This window comes from Oryzias melastigma, linkage group LG11 (genome assembly GCF_002922805.2).
Source record: "Oryzias melastigma strain HK-1 linkage group LG11, ASM292280v2, whole genome shotgun sequence".
NCBI lineage: Eukaryota > Metazoa > Chordata > Actinopteri > Beloniformes > Adrianichthyidae > Oryzias > Oryzias melastigma.
Genome location: NC_050522.1, coordinates 5,756,288 through 5,777,310, shown reverse-complemented (window position 1 = coordinate 5,777,310; position 21,023 = coordinate 5,756,288). Strand labels below are relative to the sequence as shown.

The 21,023-nt window shown below is 35.7% G+C and overlaps 1 protein-coding gene across 1 annotated transcript in view; it reads right to left on the bottom strand.

The window, feature by feature from the left end:
- csmd2 (CUB and Sushi multiple domains 2) overlaps positions 1-21,023 on the bottom strand; it is a gene marked incomplete in the record, with an annotated part of 326,634 nt that overhangs the window by 157,160 nt on the left and 148,451 nt on the right. The window contains 5 exon segments of the mRNA XM_024297994.2: positions 584-696; positions 3,586-3,689; positions 8,204-8,325; positions 13,195-13,319; positions 13,419-13,506. Coding sequence (XP_024153762.1) covers positions 584-696; positions 3,586-3,689; positions 8,204-8,325; positions 13,195-13,319; positions 13,419-13,506 — 552 coding nt within the window.

The following is a 21,023-nucleotide window of genomic DNA, read 5'->3' as shown; positions in this document are numbered from 1 at the left end:
AAAAAAAAAAAAAAAAAAAAAAAATGACCATACGATGGAACCATAGCTACACGGCGTGAGCAGCCACAGAGGACTGCGGCGCTTCATATCTGTTGTGAACTAAACTGTAGGTCAATAGGGCGCAGAATGGAAGCGGACTCAGTTCCACACTGCTTTGCAGAGCTTCCGTGTCTGAAATGAACCTGGCATTAGTGCCTCTTAAGAATAAAACAGCAGCAAAACTATCCCTCAGGGACAGCTTTAGGGGAAAAGGGGAAGTAAGAAGAGGGAAAACTGGCTCAAAGCAGAGGTTTGTCTGTTCATTTACATTCAATTGCTTAGAAATTCTACCCACTAAAAAAAATTCTCCCACCATTAAAGTCACCATATGGAGCCTCAATGGGACTGCTAGACACACCCGTGCTACCTTTATGATGCAACCTACGACCCTCTACAAACCTGGAAAACCCCAAAACCCGTACAGGTCAACCATGAAACTACAGCATAAAACAGTGTAAGTCTCCAGGACCATTGACTGCATTTGTTGTGATCTAAGCTTAAACTGCGATTGAAGTGTAACATCACACATTTGGAGAAGCCTTACCTTCGTAAGACACCTTGAAGCCCAGAGAGCCACTTGTGTCGTCCGTTTTGAAGTTGAGCCACATCTGGTGGCTGGTGCTCACTACCAGGTCTGGAGTGGTGGTTCCAGACAGGCTGTAAAACAACACACAGTCTTTCATGCTTGTACTTAGAACAACTGCTTTATTGTTTCTAACAAGACCCCGCTTACTGAAGAGTAACTAGGATGTAAATGATCTCACAACAACAGCAGCAGCTGCTGCTGCATATTCACAACATCACAAAAGCAAGAAAAAATAAAAAATACCTGGAGTTATATTCATTATCAGAGGTCTCTAGTGAAGAAACAAATACCCCAAAACTGTTTTGAGTGAGCCTAACCCCAAGATTTTTATTTTGTTTTATCTAGGGCTTCTAAAGTAAAGCAACTAGGGAGAAGAAAGTAGAAAATGAGGGAAAGATCAGTCAATGCCAAAGAAGTAATTTAATCCTATTTGAATAGTAATTCCACCCAACTCTAATTAGGAGGTGTATAGCTGCAGAGTAAGTGATTAAGGATTCTAAATTTAGATCTGAAACAGAGCAGTACTGTCTGAACAAGTTAGGTTCATGTTTTTCTGCTTTTTTTGTAAAGTTTGTGTGAACTCGTGGGAGGAAAGAAAAACACACTTTAGGGTTTTTTTTAAGTATCTTTTTTTCTAAGTAGTCTAATGAGAGGGAAGGAGGGAATATCTGAACGTAATTTTAAAAAATAGGGCAAAAGATTGGAATGATATTACAGCAAAGTATTAGGGCTACCAAAAAAAACCCCCAAAAAACCCCAAAGCAGTAATATTACGAGTTTTTTTTCTTAATTGTATTCAAAGTTGACTCAAAATTAGGCAAAAACACCTAAGTAAATTCCAAATTGGTCAAAAAAGCTATCACATTTCTAAAATGATTAGTTTAACTCAGAATTAGCCCAAAAAACCCCAATAGATCCCAAATTAGTCAAAAAAGCTAACACGTGGCTAAAATACTAGCTTAACTCACAAATAGCCCAAAAAACACCAGTAGATGACAAATTAGCCAAAAAAGCTAGCGCATTGCTAAAATATTAGCTTAACTCAGAATTAGCCCAGAAACCTCAGTAGATGCCAAATTAGCCAAAAAGCTAACATGTGGCTAAAATACTAGCTTAACTAACAAACAGCCCAAAAAAACCTAAATATGTCAAGTAGTCCAAAAAAAACACTAGCGTAACTCAGAATCAGCCCAAAATATCAAAATAGATTGTAACCCAAAAGCTAGCATGTTGCTAAAATACCAGGTTATCTCAGAATCTGCCCAAAAAAATCTCAGTAAATGCTAACTAGCCAAAAAAAAAAAAAAAGCTTTAAAGATTTCAAGATTTAAAGTAATAAATTTACGACTTTAAAACACATAAATTTGCAAGAAAAACGTATAAAATTTAGCTAATGACTTTTTAAGTCATAAATATGCAACTGCATTCTCGTAATTTAATAGTTATGACTTTTTTCTTTTTAATTCAGAAGATTTAAAGTCCTATTTAAAAAAAACATTTTGCTTGTAAGCTTGCCCTAATATTATGTCATATTAAATACTTCTATCGCTCGTTAAAAATAATCAAATGTATCATCTTCAGGAACCGTATTGTATTTTTCAATTTTTTTTATTTTATCCTTTATCCTATAATAAGCTTTGTCACACATGTGCATTAAAACGTGCATGAAATATATTGTTTATTTATTTTAAATAATCGAACTCTTAACATTTTCTATTCATAAAATGAGAGGTTTTTCTTTATTTATTTTTAGAAAGACCCACTCTAAAGAAAATGCTGTTTTAGTATGTTCTTGTGGCCATTTTTCTGATGAAAGGGAAAATTTAAAAAGAAGTTGAAGCGTAAAACTGCATTTTTGAGTATTTATTTCTTAAAATCATTGTGAATAAGGAGCAGATAAAAAAAAATGTTTGAAAACGATTGTATTTGCTGGGCGGTCCATAAGCTTCCTGGTCCAACCTCTTAGCAATAAGGAGGGGAAGGGGGTGCGGGGTTGCTTTTCACCAATAATTCTGCCCACAACTCAATTTCTAATGAATTTCTGCCACTCTGTAGAAAAGATGTATGAAAAAACGACGCAGTTTTTAAAAAAAATGATGGCTAAAACATCATAATCACAATTAAAAGACCACTACAGACTACATTACACTCCATTACGCTTCTAACAAAACTAACAATCTTAAATTTTGACACAATTTGAAATATTTAAATTTATATAACCTGTAATTGAATTTCAAATGGTGTTTTTTATGGTTAATATTGACTTCAGTTGTGTTTAAAACTGCTCCATCTAACAGAATTTTGCTGCACTTTTATGCTTGTAACCTTATGTTTCACGACATAAATTGCTACCCACTGCACACCCTTGCCTGCATCACTGATTTATAGAAGTATACTACTGAGCATTTTCTGCTCCTACTCATAAAAAGTCCATAAATGAAAGAAAATCCTTGTTTTAGCAATCCTCCCCTTAAAAAGTTTTTTTCTCCACAAATGTCCAACGCCTGCCGGAAAATTTATTAATGCAGTTTTACATCTAAAATGTTCTATCATTATTTACTCAATAAATACCAGCAACCTGTGACATTTTTTAAAAGCATCTGGTAGCATAAACCTCACTTGAGGGAACTAACGTGCAATGCAACACCAAAAGCCTGTGATACAGCTTTAATACCGAGGAAGAAACAAGACTGACAATGTGGTGCAACATTTATTTTTTATGCCCCGACTGCATCAGGTGCTGATGCAATAAGAGACGCACTGTACCACTGAGGACTACGGGCTGCAGGCAAAGACAGAGAGCAGATTCATGTGGAGTGCAGGAGAAAAGTGATGGCTAAGGCTTCAGCATACTGATTTCATGCAACATGACCGGCAAAAATGACTGTTAAATAAAAGGAGGCGGCAGAACAAAAGAGGGATTAGAGGGGGAAGCTAAAGGTCACAGAGAAGACACTCACACGTGGAAGATGGTCTTTTGGTCTCCTACCACCTCGCCGTCTCCCACTGTTAGGGTGTCATAGCCTCTTTCCAGGTCAAAATCCTCAAAGGTCAGCTTGATCACCTAGACAACAGAAGGGACAGCACCAAAGACACCTGTTGGTGACAGATGCTTGAATGATCTGGGGAAAAAACGGCGCAGAGAAAATAGCCCCTTTTCCATCTGTGAAATACCCATCAACAAGCTTATTTTACGCGCTATATGGTGCATTTAAAACCCTTTTTTTTTTCTTCAAAAAACAACTTTCCCTTATAATTTGCAGTACCTTATTCATGGTTGTGATTATTGATGTTGAATCGATTTTGAGAGGTACTGAGCACTCTGTCAAAATGTCAGTCTGACAACAAGATTGGTGCGGTTCGCAACGGCTAACGTTTAGCGTGTCAATTTTTCTATGCGTTACAAGGTTGAAAGTTAGCATGGCCACAGTAATGTTTGTTTTAGCAGTGTCAGTATTTTTTGTGTGTTGGATATTCGGTTGGGAGTTACAGGTATTATGATTATTCAAATGTGGTTAATGTGTTTTTTTCCACGTAACTGAGTTGGGAGCTAGCGTAGTCACGACATTTGCTTTAGCAGTCTTTTTTATGTGTTGCAATTTAGGTTGGGAGCTACAGGTATTGTCAATACGCTAATGCAGGTAACGCTTCTAATGTAGCAAATTCTCATGTCGGACCGTTTTTTTTATGTTACTAAAAACGTTGCAAGTTAGCGTAGTCACATTAACGTTTGTTTTAGCAGCATCAGTCTGTTTTATTTAAATGTTGCAAACAAGGTTGGGAGTTTTAAAAACGCTAAACCAGCTATCGCTTCTAATATGACTAACATGTAGCGGTCTTGGACTGTGTTCTTTTTACGTGTTTATATCAAGGTTGAGAACTAGCAAAATTAAATTAACATTTTTTTTAAGCGGTATCAGTCGTCTTTCTTTATGTGTTGTGAACAAGGTTGAGAGTTGCAGGTATTGCAAAAACGCTAACGCAGCTAATGCTTCCAACACAACATATTGTCGTGTCGGAATGTATATTTTTATGTTACTAAAAACTTTTCAAATTAGCGTAGTCACACTAACATTCAGTCTGTTTTTTGGACAATTCACTAACAAGGTTGAGAGTTTAAATGCGCTAACACAGCTAACCCTGACAAACATTTAGCGGTCCTGGACTGTTTTTTTTTTTTACCTGTAAACAACACGGTTCTGAGCTAGCTAATAATAGCTAGTAGTCACATAACATTTGTTGTAGCTGTATCAGCTATATTTTTTACATGTTGCAAACAAGGTTGGGAGTTAAAGGTATTATTAATACGCTAATGCGGCTAATGCCTCTAACATGGCTGACATGTTGGAGTGTGTTCTTTTTAGGTGTAAATGACACGTTTGGGAGTTAGCATAGCCACAACGTTGGAAGCTACAGGTATTTTGAATACTATAACGTGGCTAACATGTAGCGTGGTCCAAACAATTTCTAGAGGTAGTGTGAACGCAGTTGATAAGACAGACTTATCTCTGAATACTTTATCTCTCTTATTACACATTATAGCTTGCTGTGCCTTATTGAGACATAAGTTTGAAAATAGCCCAATTATTTAGAGTAAATACGAAACACGTTCTACTTACATAAAAAATATATATTGTACTTAAAAGATTTTAACCAATTTAACTTTTGATGATCAGGAATTTGATACCACTCTTGGAATAATGGAGTGTCTGGCAGATGCTCGGCGTGACCTCTACTCTGCTCATCAAAGCAGCAGGAGGTTAAACACCTCTGCGGCCTGTTTGAACAGACTTAAAAAGACTTGAAGCACGTCAGGGGAGGAGACAGGGGATCTGAGGCTGTTTTCAAGGATAATGCACAGAGCAGAAAAGGTTAGAGAAGAGTTTCACTGTGGAACCAGACAGACACAAAGTAGCAAGGAAAAAAAAAAAAAAATCACACTAGAGTTTCAGACACTGAAATAAAAAACAAATGACTTGTGAATGAATGAAACATCTCCAACCCGTTTCTATATTTAACAATTTTACATTTTAATAAGAAGAGACAAACAAGGTATGACTATGATGAAACAAACTGCTGACGAGACAAAGACAGTAATAAAAAAATATGGACAAAAGTGAAAAACAAGAACTGTCTGTGTCTGTTACTTTAAATTGACTGCCAATGATTTCTGCCAAATTCTTAATGTTTTCAGAGGGCTAAGAGAGCAAGGCCTAATGAAAAAGCTTATATAAATGCAAATTGCATTCTGGCCTATGTTAAACCTCGTTCCTAATGAAAATTGCCAAGGTGCAGAGAAAAGATTGATGATGTGTGGCCAAAATAGGTCAGATCACTCGATAAATAGAGTTTCATACCACAGACCGGCCTCCCGTCTGACAGCTCGGAGCTGCAGTACAGGAACAAAAAACACCCAAACAAACACTGGAACCATGATGCAGTGCAGCTGGGAGATATCCTTTTAATGGACTGGTAGAGTGGATTTTATCTGTGAATAATTTTACTGCTGAGTCATCTAGTGGGTTTCATTTTTTAACCAGATGTGGAAAAAAAAATGATTTAGTGAAAATATACTGAAGAAGGATCAACACACATAAACTGCAAGGTCGTTTTTTTGGTCTTTTGCACACACGACTAGTAACTTGTGAGCACAAATAAATTTGATTAAAAAGGTGACTTTGTTGACAAAGAACAATATCAACAACTCTGTTTATAAAGATGTTGATTAATACGAATATTTAGCATACAAAAGATACATTGAGTTTAGAATAATTTCTTGAATTACAGTCCCAAAAACGGTTAGGTTTGTCTTGTTCACACAAGTTTTTTGCACTTAAAATTAAAATAATTCATAAAAAAAATAGTCTTTCTGGGACAATATAAGAGCTCTGTAATGTTGGAGTTTTCTTTTCTTTAAAACTCTCAAGTATTGCCTAAAGAACTTATTTTTTTATATATTTTTCAGAGTACACTGTAAAAAAATAAAACATTGGATCAATTAACAAAACAATTGTTATATTTAAAATTATTAGCTTTCATTAAATAAAATTTTGAGTTGATAATTTACTCCACCTAAAAATGTAATTTGATAAAAACTAACATTTTTAAATGTAACAAATGACTGAACTTTCATTAATTGATTCAATGTTTTACTTTTAACAGTGTATAAGTCACGCTTTTTTGCATAGTTTGGCCAGGAGTGTGACTTTATTGCTGTTTTTAAAAAATATAAATGGCAACAACCACTAGAGGGCACTGTAAATGTGTGTGTCTACATTTGCTACTGACAATAAAGCTACAGAAGAAGAAGCGCCGCTGCGTTTTTTGCTGTGCTCGGCGGAATTTTCCAAAGCAGAAGAAACAGAATTTAGTGAAATAATGTGATATAAAAAGCTTAGTTGACTTGTTAGCATGTTCTTTATGACAAGCCTCTTATTGATCCTTATAAATTTTCCCCAAAAGTGCAGCTTTTATTCCAGTCTGACTTTTTTCTTTCTTTTTTATGCATTTTTAGCTACAATAACCTATACTGTGGAGCAATTTATAGTTCACAGCGTTCGTCACCAATAGTATTTCACAGCGTTCGTCTTAATCTGTGTCTATGTAGATGGACTCAATTGGAAGCTTATTTTATCTTCTTTTGAAAGAAACCCTTCTATTTCAGTCCATAAGATGTATTAAAGTCCAAATGTTTCTGTAGTGCATCTATCTCCCGACTTCCTCATCACCTTCTCAGCTCTCAAGCAATCTTTCATTCAACACTTTTCCAAGGAGATCCAATTTATAAAACAGTGTTGTGAGAATTTCGACAGACGTTGTTGGCAGTGAAGCAGCTTGATGACCTTGGACATAACATCCAAAGTCAATGTCCTGCCCAGAAGAGTGATGACGCTCCCATGATATCCTCTAAGCATCCACTCAAAGCTCTTTCTAGAACTCTTCAGTCCATTTTGGTCTCTTTTTCTCTCCATCAAAACAGGTATTTTTTCTTCACAAAATGCAGTGTCTGTTGTTCATTTTAATAGTTTTCTGTACTTTTGAAAAATTTTCTCTCATGTATTTCGGCTTTAGACACATTCAAAACAACAGAAAAAAAGCAAACCAAGACAAGTATTAAAAGTGAAAAACACTTTTTGACCAAATACCACAGATTTTATATCAGAGTTCTCAAACTGAGTCTCAAGGCTGAGTCTGGGCTGTATGGGGTTCTATTTGTGCCAAATACATCTTTGGTCCACTGTCTATGTCTACTGAACAAGTTTATTAAACATTTGTTCATGTCTATGTACTACTAAGAATATCTTCTGCATGTCCTGTGAAACGACAGAAGCTAACGACGCTAGCAACTGTTGCTAAGTACTTTACTGACGACCAGATCGAACGACAATAACAAATGCAAAATTTTAAGCATAAAGAAAATACAGAGCTAACATCAACGAAGCTTTACTTGCAGAAGATATTGCTTAGTAGATATTGAATGCTCATATTAAGGCGAGGGCCGCAAAATATTATTTTGGGGGCCACAAATGGCCCGCGGGCCACAAGTTTGCGACTCCTGCTTGTATTTGGACAGTTTACCTTAGATAGATCAGTTGCAGTGATAATCCAAGTGCAGTTGGCGTTGTTGTCATACTGAACAGGGTAGTTTGGAGAAGTGATGACTCCACTGGGTCCCCTCAGCTGGCCTCCACACATGGGGGCTGTTGGACAAAATGTAGAAAAGGAGGATATAAGTGTCCGTTTATCAAGAAAATATATAGAAAAAAATGTCCAAAGGTCTTTTGGATCAATCCATAAATCTTATTCTCAAATACAATCTTGGGATGTGAATTTTGACTCATTTTTTAAATATCTTTTAAAACAAGAAATGAAAAACTTTCCAAAAAGCTCCATATCAGGCATTTATAAATACTAACAGTGTCTTTGAAATTTCAAAAATACCGAATTATTATTTCACACTTTAAAGGATACATATCATCACTATAAAACAAGACTTCTAAAAAGCTTTACAGAACAGTTTGTCTTCTTTCTTGTTAGCACAGTGTCTGGATGTTGAGCTTGTAGAACACACGAAACACAGGTGACCTACTTTTGATTCTGTGTCTGAATTCAATAGAGTTGTGGATACATCTCTGAAGCTTCTGCAGCTCTGCTAATGTGCTTCTTCTTACTGTTGCTTTTCTTTCATCTTTCCACAACTCTAAAGTTTCTTTCAAAAATGCGAGTGGAATATGCGATGCCCGAACTTCCTCGTTCTGAGGCTCTTAAGAGGCTGCAAAATGGATGCAGGCGCAGGGTATAAGAAATTCAGCTCCATGGTGATGAGGAAAAAAGGTCACGAAGACGCATAATATGAGGATCGCACTCTAAAGGATGCTTCTGATCTCGGGCAATACCTGGGCGCGGTAATAACGTACATTATTTTAAAGCGAAAATCATGAAAACTGCATCATTTTATCTAAATTTGAAGTTTAAAGACAATCAAAGAAAATCCAACTAAACATTAGCATTTTTTGTGTATTTAACCCCTGAAAATATTGATTTAATTCATTATATATAATGTAGTCCATATTTTCTCCCCTGTAGTGCATCATCATTCCACTAGGGGGAGTAGAAAGCTTTTTTTCTGCTAATTTTAATATGGCTGCCTCCATGAAATCTCAAAAAGCATTTTTGGCGGGAAAAGTTTGGCTAATTTTTTTTAAATTTATGATGAGAATAACTAATATTTTATATATATTGTTTTAAACAAATATATGCAGTATCAAAAGAAGGCAACATTTGCTGATAATAATTCTTAATAATATAGTTACACTATGTTAAAAATGTGTGAGTCAATTTTGAGACTGTGGTCAAATAAGGTGCGTTTTAACTAACGTAAATAAAATCGAAGAAGACACTCAAACATATTATTCTGTTCTCTAAGTTGTCTTATCGTTTGACCACTAGGTGGAGCAGGAGTGCTGCGGTTTTTAGCTTTACTTCAAGAAGAAGACGAGCAAAATCAGTCCAAACAAGTTCAATTTTTAGTTTTGTTTCACAGAACTCAGAGAATTCATGCCTGGGAGTAACAATATTGAGTTATTAAAAACGTATTTAGGTCATGTGAATTTTAGCTGCTAGCGGCTGTATTTAAAAAGCAATGATAAGTTAGCATCATGCTAGCGCAGGTTTGTTTTTGTGTACTGTTTTACATTTCTTGGTGGGTAAATAAATGAATCTGCAAAACTGGACCCAGGTTAGGGAGGGCAGGATACTCTTAATTAATACTATTTAGAGCTCATAAACAAGAATATTGCATTTTTTGTGGATTTCATCAAAGGGTTTAAAAAACATCTTAATACAAAAAAAAAGTCAATTCTTTTATGTTATTGACTTTATATGATTAAATTGTTTTACATAGTAAAAGTTAATTAAAAATTGTGTCAATCTCATCCCACAGTCTTATGTGCCACTATAGAATACCTACTATATAGACTACTAATCTGTCACACAAAAGTTTTATATTTACAAAATTTTCCTCGAGAATTTTGGAAACTCCCTTCTGAACACACACAAAACTATTTTAGTCGAGAAAGTAAATATGAAACCTTCATGCTTTAACAGTGTTTATCATCCATTAGCACCATATGCAAAACGTGAGACACTTCTAAGTTATGCATACTAATGCAGTCTTGACAGAAATTTAATCTTAACTTCTTCTGCTTGTTTAATTTAATTTAAACACTCTATTGAGTACAATTACACTTCAGTTATATGTAGAGACACAAATGATTGATTGAGATGCTGTGTATAAAATATTCAAAGTTAAAAACCCAGTAAAGAGTTAACAAATCAAGCTTGAAAGGACAAGGTGACTTTTCTTATCAGAGCCCAAGGGTGTCTGCATGGCAGATTAAGGAATTCTGCCACTGAGGAAATGGTTTGTATGTGAAAGTGAGCCTAAAAGTAATTGAAAAGTGCTAAATAAACTATTCCAACTTTAATGAGTAATGTCAAAGTGAGGTCCTCCAGGTGTAGAACACATGCCCAGTGGCTCCCATGAAACCCTTCCTGAATGTTTTAAAAGATCTTTGCAGGAGTTAGAGTAAAATATTGAAATAATTTGAAAGTTCGAAAACTGTTGGGCTGACCTTAAAGTAAAAAAAAAAAAAAGTCTAGCTAACGGCGCAAATAGCTAACTGTCTAGCTTTTTGACCAAAATGGCTCCAAACATGATATCTAAAAAATAAATGCAGCAAAATCCATTATCACAAAAACCAAAAATGTAGTAAAAAAAATAAAAATAAAAATAAATAAACAAAAGAAAAAAAAAGATGTCAAAGTCCTGAAGCTTTTTTTTTTAACTAAAGCAGCAGTATAGCATTAATGAAAAAAAACAGTAGATCAAATAAATAGATCTAAAAACGTTATCTATTATTATGACAACATATTAAATCCTTATGATCAGGTGAAAACGATCAAAGGAACTTTCTATTAAGACTTAAATTTTATATTATTTAAACATACTGTATAGGTAAAATTTGATTGTATACTGATTTATTTAATGAACCCAAATGATAAAAAGTCAAATTAGAAAAGGCAGAACGATTCACTTTGGTCATAACAGCTCGTTGAGAGGGCAATGCCTGGATTCTGGACCTCTGCCATCATATCTACTGATGTCCTCAAACCCGACCTTGAACTCCAACTCTTTCCTTCCATGGTGCAGAAAAGCACTTTGTAAAGTGCACAGACAAACGTTCTTTGAGCCTGTAAGTGAATTGGGGAACGTGAAGGCCTAAAATGTGAGCTAAAAAAATGAGGAAAGGATTTTTAATCTCCAACTGATAAATATGTTGCTGCTGTAAACAAAAGCACACTTTTCTATTTTTTCTTCATTTAATTTAACATATTTTAACAACTGATGGTCATTTAAATGCTTTTGTAACTAAAATGAATTGTTGCAACTAAAATGGGCAAAAGGCAATAAGATTGATCAGAAATGTAATTTTACAGTCATAAATGTTGACTTTATTTTTACACTCACAAAATAATGTTCCCTGATTTCTAATAGAAGTTTGGATTACTTTCTCACAAACGTGATTTGTTTGTTAAACTATTGTTTTTTTTGGGCTGTTTTTTTATTATTTAACAGTAATTTAATTCAAACATGTCCTAGTTTTATTGCCTCAGCTGTTTGATCTCTAACAGTATGCTTTAGATTGTTTCACAGAGAGACAAACTTCTTTTGTTCCTTTATTTCCTCTTTGTGAGGAGTTTTTTTCTTTTTCTTGCTTATCTTTGAAGTTGTGCTTTTTTGAGTTCTCAGAGATATATATGTTTGAAATCCTTCAGTGGAAAAGAAACTTTATATTAAGGGTGTGTATTGGCAAGAGTCTGTATTGCAATACATTCAAAGACTTTTTTTGTTAACATATAGTATTACTTAGAAAAAAAAAAAACTCTACCTTAAAATTAATTATTTGTAATAAAATGTTAAAATTGATTTTATCAAATGATCGCAACATTAAAGAGTAACCAAACTGGCTGTTGATCTCTATAAATGGGGCTTTAAAGATGCTGTCTGTTGGTCATAGCCAAATTTTAATTCTTCAAAATACAGTCAAAAATCGCCAGTATGCTGCCCCCTGCAGGTTGAATTGACGTATTACAGTTGAAATGTGTGGTTGGTCAAACAATGTAAGTTTCAGAAGTCTGACATCATGATCTGATAACAGTCCAGCCCCAAAGCCCCACCCCTCTAACTGGATTTTCAAATTTCGGCAGTGGGTGGAGTCAGGCTCCAACTTCCTGGTTTGGTTAACCTTTATGTGCTTTAACTGTGTTCATAAACAAGTTGATTTTATCCAAGCAAATTTATCGTGCTTTTTTTTTTTTTTGGTAAACTGAGAAATATTCGTTCTGGAAGGGAATAGTCAACATTGTCTGATTTCCATAAAATATTTTTTCTGTATTAGAAAAACAAAAAAAGTGGAGAACAAAAATAGGACACCAAAGGACTTCCAGAAATAATTAAATAACACGATGTCGGTATTTTGAATCGATACAAGTATCGCCAAATAAAGTTTCGCAACATATTAGCAAATATATATATATATATGGGTTTTTCTCCAGCTTACTTTAGATGATTCTACTTATTATTCTACTTACAGAGGAAAAAGGGAAAGGACAGTTGGATCCTAGACACCAATTTTTGAGTAACCTTAAAAAAGTGAGACCCGAGGATCACATCAGCATCAGTAAAATGATCCTGACAGTCTGTTGGCTTTTACTGTCTGGCAAAAAATAGTCATAGGTGAAGAGGACAGGATTGATGGGAAGCAATATACAGAGCACAGCTGAAAAACTGATGCAAAATAATCTTGGCTAAAGGTCAAAGTCAGCAGAGTCATACCAGAATGGTGAATATTGCATATAAAAAAGGAGGGAAATGGAATGTGCACCGCCTCAAAATGAAAGCAGAGTCACAGGCTGAAAAACCTAAGAGTGGCAACATAAATAGAGGTCATATTGAATCCATCTCCATTACATATGTGCCTGGATAGAAAAGACACGGCAAGCTCTACCTCTGCAGATGGGACGGTCATCACTCCAGCCAACATAGCTGTCTGTCACTCTGAGACAAGTGATGCTCTTGGAGCCCTGGAGTTCATAGCCTTCATCGCAGGAGAAATGCACTGTAGCTCCTCGTCTGTGGACAGAGTGCAGGCAAAACAAAAGTTTTTAGATGAAATTGACAAGAAAAAGTGTTTATTAAAGCTGAAATATAAACATCTTTATTGAAAATTACCTGAAGTCAGAACCTTTTCTTTTTCCTCTATCTGGAATTCCAGGATCCGGACACATGTTGTGTCCTTGTGCAACACCCATTTGAGATACTGATGGTAAAAAAGAAAAGAGACGTAAAAATATTAGAAAAAAACAAAATACAGTCCTCTAAGCTCTAATGAGAACCAACAATTTAGAACACACATGATTGCTTTGCCAACTGCTGAAGGACAAATCGAAAAATGGTCTTTATGAATTGCTAAAGAGGCCTACAGGTATTTATATTTTTGCACATAATCCAAGCATAGCTCTGGTAAATGATGTCATAGGGTGCAAAACAGTGGAGGTGACAAGTCAAAAGGGGTCAAATAAACTTGGCGAATTGGGAGAGTTGGGGTAAGGGAAAGGGGTCAGAGGTAAGGAAGGTCCAATCGATGGAACACCTGCTCACTGGCCCGGGTCCCAGAGTGAGGCCAGACAGCAGCTAATTTACACCTAAGCTCTGTGTCAGCAGCAGAAAATCAAGGAAAGAATACTAATAGCCAATAACTATTTCATTAAGAATAGAAATGGAAAATAAATGAAGCATAAAACGTAGCCCCAGTGGATCTGACATTTTTTTGTATTAAACATAAATTAAATCTAAAGTAAGATAATTGTGTTTTTTTTAATATATATAAACTAGAACCATCAAGACATTAATATCTTTGAGTGATTAATTATGACCTTTAATTAATTAATCAAATCTATTTTTTATTCTAGCCCAAGAGAAAAGTCTCATTTTGAAGTATTTTTGCTTAAATTTGTGACATTGTGGTGCAGTGAAAGATGAAAATGCAATTCAAAAAGTGGCTTCATGAAGTTTTTTATCATGACAGACATCCAACTTTTACTTTTACACCACCAAAGGTGATTTTCTTTCATCCTTTAACAATTATGGAAATAAATAGATAAATGGATACGTTAAAAATGCTTCAAAAAAGATTAGCCCGGTCGCTGCAGGCTTTGTAGCCGTTACCATGACGACATATATGTTGTCATGTATGAAATAGTCTACTTTTTGAGAAAAATGTAACAGAAAAAATAAGATAAAGGTACTAATAATTGAATTAATATTTATTGTTTTTGTAATTGTATTTATTATTAATTGTGATAATGCACTTCAAGATGGGCATTATCAGAAGTGAAAGGATGATCTGCTTCGTCCTTCAATTTATGATACCAGACAGAAATTATCTTCTAAATAAAAGATAAAAGTTATAGATTAAAAATTAAGTTTACACAATTAGGAAAAAAAACACATTAATTTAAATCAAATTAATCAACTGTGATTAATGCGATAAGAAGACATAGATGGAGTAAATTATACAAGGCAATCAGAAAGTCATACACCTGCTGTCCAAAAAAAGAACATTTGTCTGCTCAACTGGTCTCTCTCAGACATTTATAGGTCTGTGTTGCTTTATGTGACTCACAGCCATCAGGTTGTTACCGTGACAGATGTTCAAATAAAGCTGAAGAACAGTGAGCTCAAAGAACCAAACAGGGCAAGGGTGAAGAAGACGCTGAGAAAAGACCAACCCATACAAACTGCTATTGAAGGTGCAGCTGCAGCAAAGATGCTGCATCCTTTGTGTTCGACTTCTCCGACAACAGTAGTTCATCTTTTTTTGGCCAAGAAGAAGTACAGAGAATTTAAAAAAAGACATGTATTTGAACAATAAGTAGGACTATAAAGTAAGACATAAAGGCGAGGCAATTTCATTTGTATGGCACCTTATGTACACACAACCGATTCAAAGTGCTTTCCAGAAATGCTTAGATTTAAATATAGAAACAGTTGGTGAATATCGGAGTTCTGCTTCCATCTGTGAGCATCAAAGCAGCTTCACCCCGTTTGGTTCGGACTCCATGTTTTACCAGCTGATGGCCTCCAGCAGATCTCAGTGTGCTCTGCAAGAATCTGTGTGTGAGATCTGACAGGAATTTGGGTCTCGCACCACTACATTTTTTTCCTTAAACTAGCAACTCAACTAGCAACTAAACTACTTCAACTCCTTGAATTTAAATGTAAATGTAGCCAGAGAATGAATGTCGGAGCAGGAGTGGTGTAGTCAGTTCTCCTAATATTGGTTAAAAATCAGACATCAGCATTCCTGAATTGACTACGGACTTTTTTGGATGAGCACACAGGCTATTGCAGTAATCCAGCCTCCAGGAGATGGAGGCGTGAATCAGCTTCTCTAGTGGAGCATGGGATCTCACTATTTGACTGAGATGATAAAAAGCTGATTTAGTTGTGGCCTTCATAGGAGCCCTGAAACTCTATTATGACACTAAGATTTCTATCTCAATCGTTGATCTTTATTCCTCCAGAAATATGCTCTTGAGTTGTCAATGACAGAAATTACTTTTGCTCTGTCATTCTTGAAGGACATTTGACTGCATCCATGAATTTAGTTTGTCCTAATCATCAGCAGAGTTTAATGGACTATGGTGGTTAAATACACCCACATAAAGCAGAGAGTCGTCTGCATAACTACTGGACAAAACATCCATTTTCTTGATCTGACCTAAAGAGAGCATGGACAGGTTGAAGAGTAGAAGTCCAAGAATTGAACCCTGAGGTTCACCACATGACTTATAAAATGTATTATCAACAATGGAAACAAAAACTCATGGGATCTGATCAAATGGACTAAATCTGATAATCCCATCCACATGTCCAGCATGTCTAGAAGGATTTCATGGTCTACAGTAGGGTTCTCAAACTCAATTTACCTTGGGGCCACTGAAGGCAGAGTCTGGCTCAGGCTGGGCTGTATGGGGTTCTATTTGTGCCAAAAATATGTTTTTGCAACCACTGTCTATGTCAACTAAAGAAGTTTATTGAACATTTGTTCATGTCTATGTACTACTAAGCATTATCTTCTTCATGTCCTCTAGAACGACAGGAGGTAACGACGCTAGCAACTGTTGCCAAGGACTTTTCTGATCCAACAACAATAGAAAATGCAAAGTTTTAAGCATAAAGCAAATACAAAGCTATCATCAAAGAAGGATGAACATGCAGAAGATATTGCTTAGTAGACATTAAACTTCCCTATTAAGGTGGGGGCTGCAAAACATCAACTTGGGGGCAGCAGATGGCCCGCTGCAAGGTTGCAATCAAATCAAAAAGTACTGATATAGTTTTTCCTGAGTCAGTATTTTACAGTTTATCAAGTACTGGGGTTTCATCTTAAGACGGCCTGAAATTAGTCCAAACGGCTGTTTGTGTAGTAAAAGTTGTTTAGCTGGATGAAGATATATATATATTTTTTGTTTGGACTAGAGTATACAATGTATATTTGCTGCTCAGACACATTTTAACGACAATATCACCCACTACCACAGTTTCAGCTTTTCTGTGGCATTCTTCTTCACTCATTGTCCCATTTTGTTGTCAAGGTCACTTAAGTAAAATGGTGAGAATCAATGGTGGACATGTATTCCAGTTTCATGGGGATGTTTTCTGTTAGACCTCCCTCCCTTTGACAGTTGTACGCTCCTCTACATGTCCATGCTCGGGGATTGATGAAGGTCTGCTTTGAGGGTAAAGCAGGCCAGCCACTTGCTCTTGGGATGTCAGGCTGTGGCGCTCCAGTCAAGGCTTGACCTCTCTTTTTGCAGAACTGTGATTTATTCTTTGGCTCTGCACCAAAACAGTTCCAGGGTGAAATCACAGGCTTGTGGTGGTGCAGGAAACCTTCCTGTCCTCTCTTAGGAGCCTCATTTGTGTGTTTAGGTCGAGACTTCATCTTTATGTTGGTTGTGGGGTTGGTTGGTGACATTGCAACACATTCTCATTCTCAAGTTGCCACATATCGACGTTTAGTTAAGGACCTCTCCATGTCAAAAATGGATGTTTTAGATGTTCTCAACTCATCATTTTTTGGCGTGCTGACTGTTCCCATTAAATCGCGGGTTCCCAATCTTCAGGCTGGAACGGATCGAGTACTGGGACACAGAGCGCACCGATACCCTAACCCAGAAGTGTTACCCTAACCGTAAACCAGTACTGGTACCCTAACCGAGTACTATTACCCAAACCCAGTACCAGTCCGCGTCTGGTGCCGGGTTAGAGTACCGGTACTGGATGCGTACCAAGGACCAGTTTGCATCTGGTACTAGTTTGGGGCCAGTTCCACGTCTGGTGCCGGATTAGGGTTAAGGGTACAGGGTTTGGGAACCATTACTGGATGCGTCCCGAGGACCACTCAGCGTCTGGTACCACATCTGCTACCGCATCCCAAGGGTCATGGAACCTGGATTTTACAAACAGCCAGCAGTTCAAAAAACGATGAGTTGGGGACACCCAAAATGTCGAACAGTGAAGAAGAGGGGTCCATAACTAAACGTCAATATGTGACGACATTGGATTGAGAATGTGTTGGACACAGTTCATTTAACCCCAAAATCATCAACTTTTAATTCCATTATAGTGATTTTTCTGGAGAGGTTTGTGTACGTTTCTAGATAAAAGTGACATTTTGTGCTGCTAAAAAGATCTGAGGACTGTCACTAGTAAAAACGTAAAGAAAAAAATAAAATAAAGTAAAAAAACATTCAAGACAATTAAGAGATTAAAATGTTGGTTCATAAAAAAACAAAATGTTTCTCTAACCTTTGACAAAAAGGAAAAGTAAAGAAAGCCTAAAAGTAGAAGCAAGAACAGGAGGCAGCAGAGATGTTTGCACTCACCAGGAGATACAGAAGTAACACGATCTAGATCCAGAAACAATATACAGTATTTAAACAAAGTAGAAGGATTAATTCAAAATGTACATCCAATCCTTCCAGTAAAAATCCCAATTAACAAGTTAGCTTTATATATGCAATGGCTTAGTGAGTGCTGAGGATAGTCTAACTGGACTGAAACAACTTTAAATATGTTGCAAACTTTATTTTTTTATAACTCCTAAAACAGTTTTAGAGGTTCATAATTTCTTCATGTTGAGTTGTGATGAATTGTTGTTAAAATGAATCTTTATGCCCCTAGTATTTAAATTCATTTATTCATTTATAGAAGTACAAAAATTGTTTATGCCCACAGTTAAAAGGGAAGTTTAGGTGTTGAGAATATTGTATTTGCACATAACTCAAATTACACATAAACATTGTTTAAAAAAATGGAGCAAACCCACTGACAAAGTTTGATAGCAAATTAAGCTAATGAAGAAACACAACATTAAAGCAGCGGTCTCAGTTTTATGGTTGTTTCAATTTTAATAGCAATAAAAAATACAATTTCATTTAAAATCCAAAGTGGTTCAAATATGCAGCACATTCTGAAAATGAGGAACCAAAAATACTTTTTACGCCACGTGAATAAAAAACAATGTCTTAATTTTGAATATTCGATGCAAATGTTAACAGGATTTTAGCATTGCCTAATTGGGCTTGTGTGTGATCACTGGATCACTTCTGCATGAACACATCATTTTAGCTCATTATGAAGTCATCACTTTTACTATATGAATACATTCATGTCTGTGACACTGTTGCTCATCTCTTTACTGCTGGAGTCATTCGCCTCAGTTGGATGGAGGTTGAACATCCAGGCTTAGAGAAGGAAAACGGATAATAAATAAATTAATCTTTAAGATTTCCGTTGGAGTCGTAAAGGCTGGCAGAATACCAATATTTAAATTTTGGGACTATCCACATACCAACATTGAATTTAAATATCAGTTCTTTGATTTTTTGTATTTTTTTCCCCCATTACTACTTGTATTTGAATTAGACCACAAAAGACAAAACAAAACAACATACAAGAAAAAAAAAAGGTCCATCCACATCAGACTAATACCAGCCTGTACACACACGTTTTATGATGTCCAGAAGATACATACCAATGAAATTATATAAATACATACAATTAATTAATGATAAATAATAAAATGAAAATAAATAAATAAAGAGGGGGGAAATTAGCAATGTAAATGTGTATACCTCCATATGCGAACCGTAATCTCAATAAAACACATTTTCTATCAATAGAACAGCAAGTGAGGGGGTATCACTGACCATTTTCCATCCTTTTTAATCATTTTTCCCTTAAAAGTGTCACTTGAATTCTTGTCTTATTTGGGGAAAAATTGAATCCAGTTGTTCCAAATTTGATAAAATTTCCTTTTGTGAACCCTTAATTGGTATGTCACCTTTTCCATCTGTTTCATGTACATTTTTGGTAAAATTATTATTTCAGCTTTAGATGCTCATGTATGTTATCACTGAGAAAATCCCAGCTTTTCATCTACATAAGCACCAGGCATTTGATGCACATTGAAGAACCCTGGTTGTTGGACTCTTGCCACCCGATATACTAGTGTCCACCACCTACAGTTGGAAGAAGCTTGGTGTGAAATGTCAAAGCGGTGCAAATATCTCGAATCTTGCTCTTGTCTTTTTCTTTCATTTTTCTGGTCTATAAAAGACATGGTGTCATAGAATTCCATCCAGTCACAAATATCAATTCTTAGTTTTTCATTCATGACCTATGTACAAATGGTGTGACCGTAGCTTCACTGTGATATAATAGGACTTTTTCACTTTTGCAGAAAAACAAGAAAATAAAAAGTTTTTGAGCTACTTTATTAAGACCTGCTCCTTGTTTTTTCTCTGTCCTGGACAGACAAGACCAAATAACTCCTGAAGCTTATTTTGTTCTGATAACCAGACAAAGATGTAATATTGGCCTACTGGGTTTTTTCAGCAAACATTAGAGGGGCAATCAGTATCTCAACTCAACATCAAAGTAAAAGGAATGTAAACACACATCATGAACCAACACCCCATAAACTTTTACAACTCTATATAAAGTAAGAGTAGCAATACTTTACTGCAGTCTGCTTGAACCATTGGAGACATGTTCCACATGAAAAAAAAGTCAAGATTGTACCAAATGTACGTATTGCTATGTTAGCTTATTTTATCAAAATCCGTAAAATTTTTTGCTTCAGAATTGAATGAAACATGATTTCTTAACTTTAGGACTCATTTTGTATTAAAACAAAAAGCCTGTCGTCTGTTTTTCTCCTCATGAAAACAAAATACATTTGTTTTTTAGACCATCCATTACAAGAAACCTTGAGCTGTGCAGGTTGGCGGAGTAGGCAGAATCAGAAAGGATTTCTACCCAGACTAACAAAGGGAAAGTTGAATCACACATATTTGTTGTGTTTCATTTCTACCATCTGACAACAAACAGAGGATTTGACTTTAGTTACTGAAAAAATGTGGTTGTGAATGAATTCAAAAGGGAGATATGCATCCAATAAAAGCTCCTACGTTTCGTTGGAATTTACATTTGCACACACATAATTTAGCCTATTCAGCTTCAATGGGAATTGTCTAAATACACTTTTTATGATTCCCTAAAAAATCTGCAATATTTGCATTTTGATTGAATGAATAAATGAATGAATGAAATGGTTTATTTCATGGAATAAGGTCATAATACAAAACATATCACTTAATGAATTACAAGTAGATCGCTTGAAAGGGAGTGGAAGGAAGTGAACTTATATCAGTGGCGGGCCGTCAGGGCCTGCAAGGCCTTCTCTGCTGGCCTAAAAATATCTGA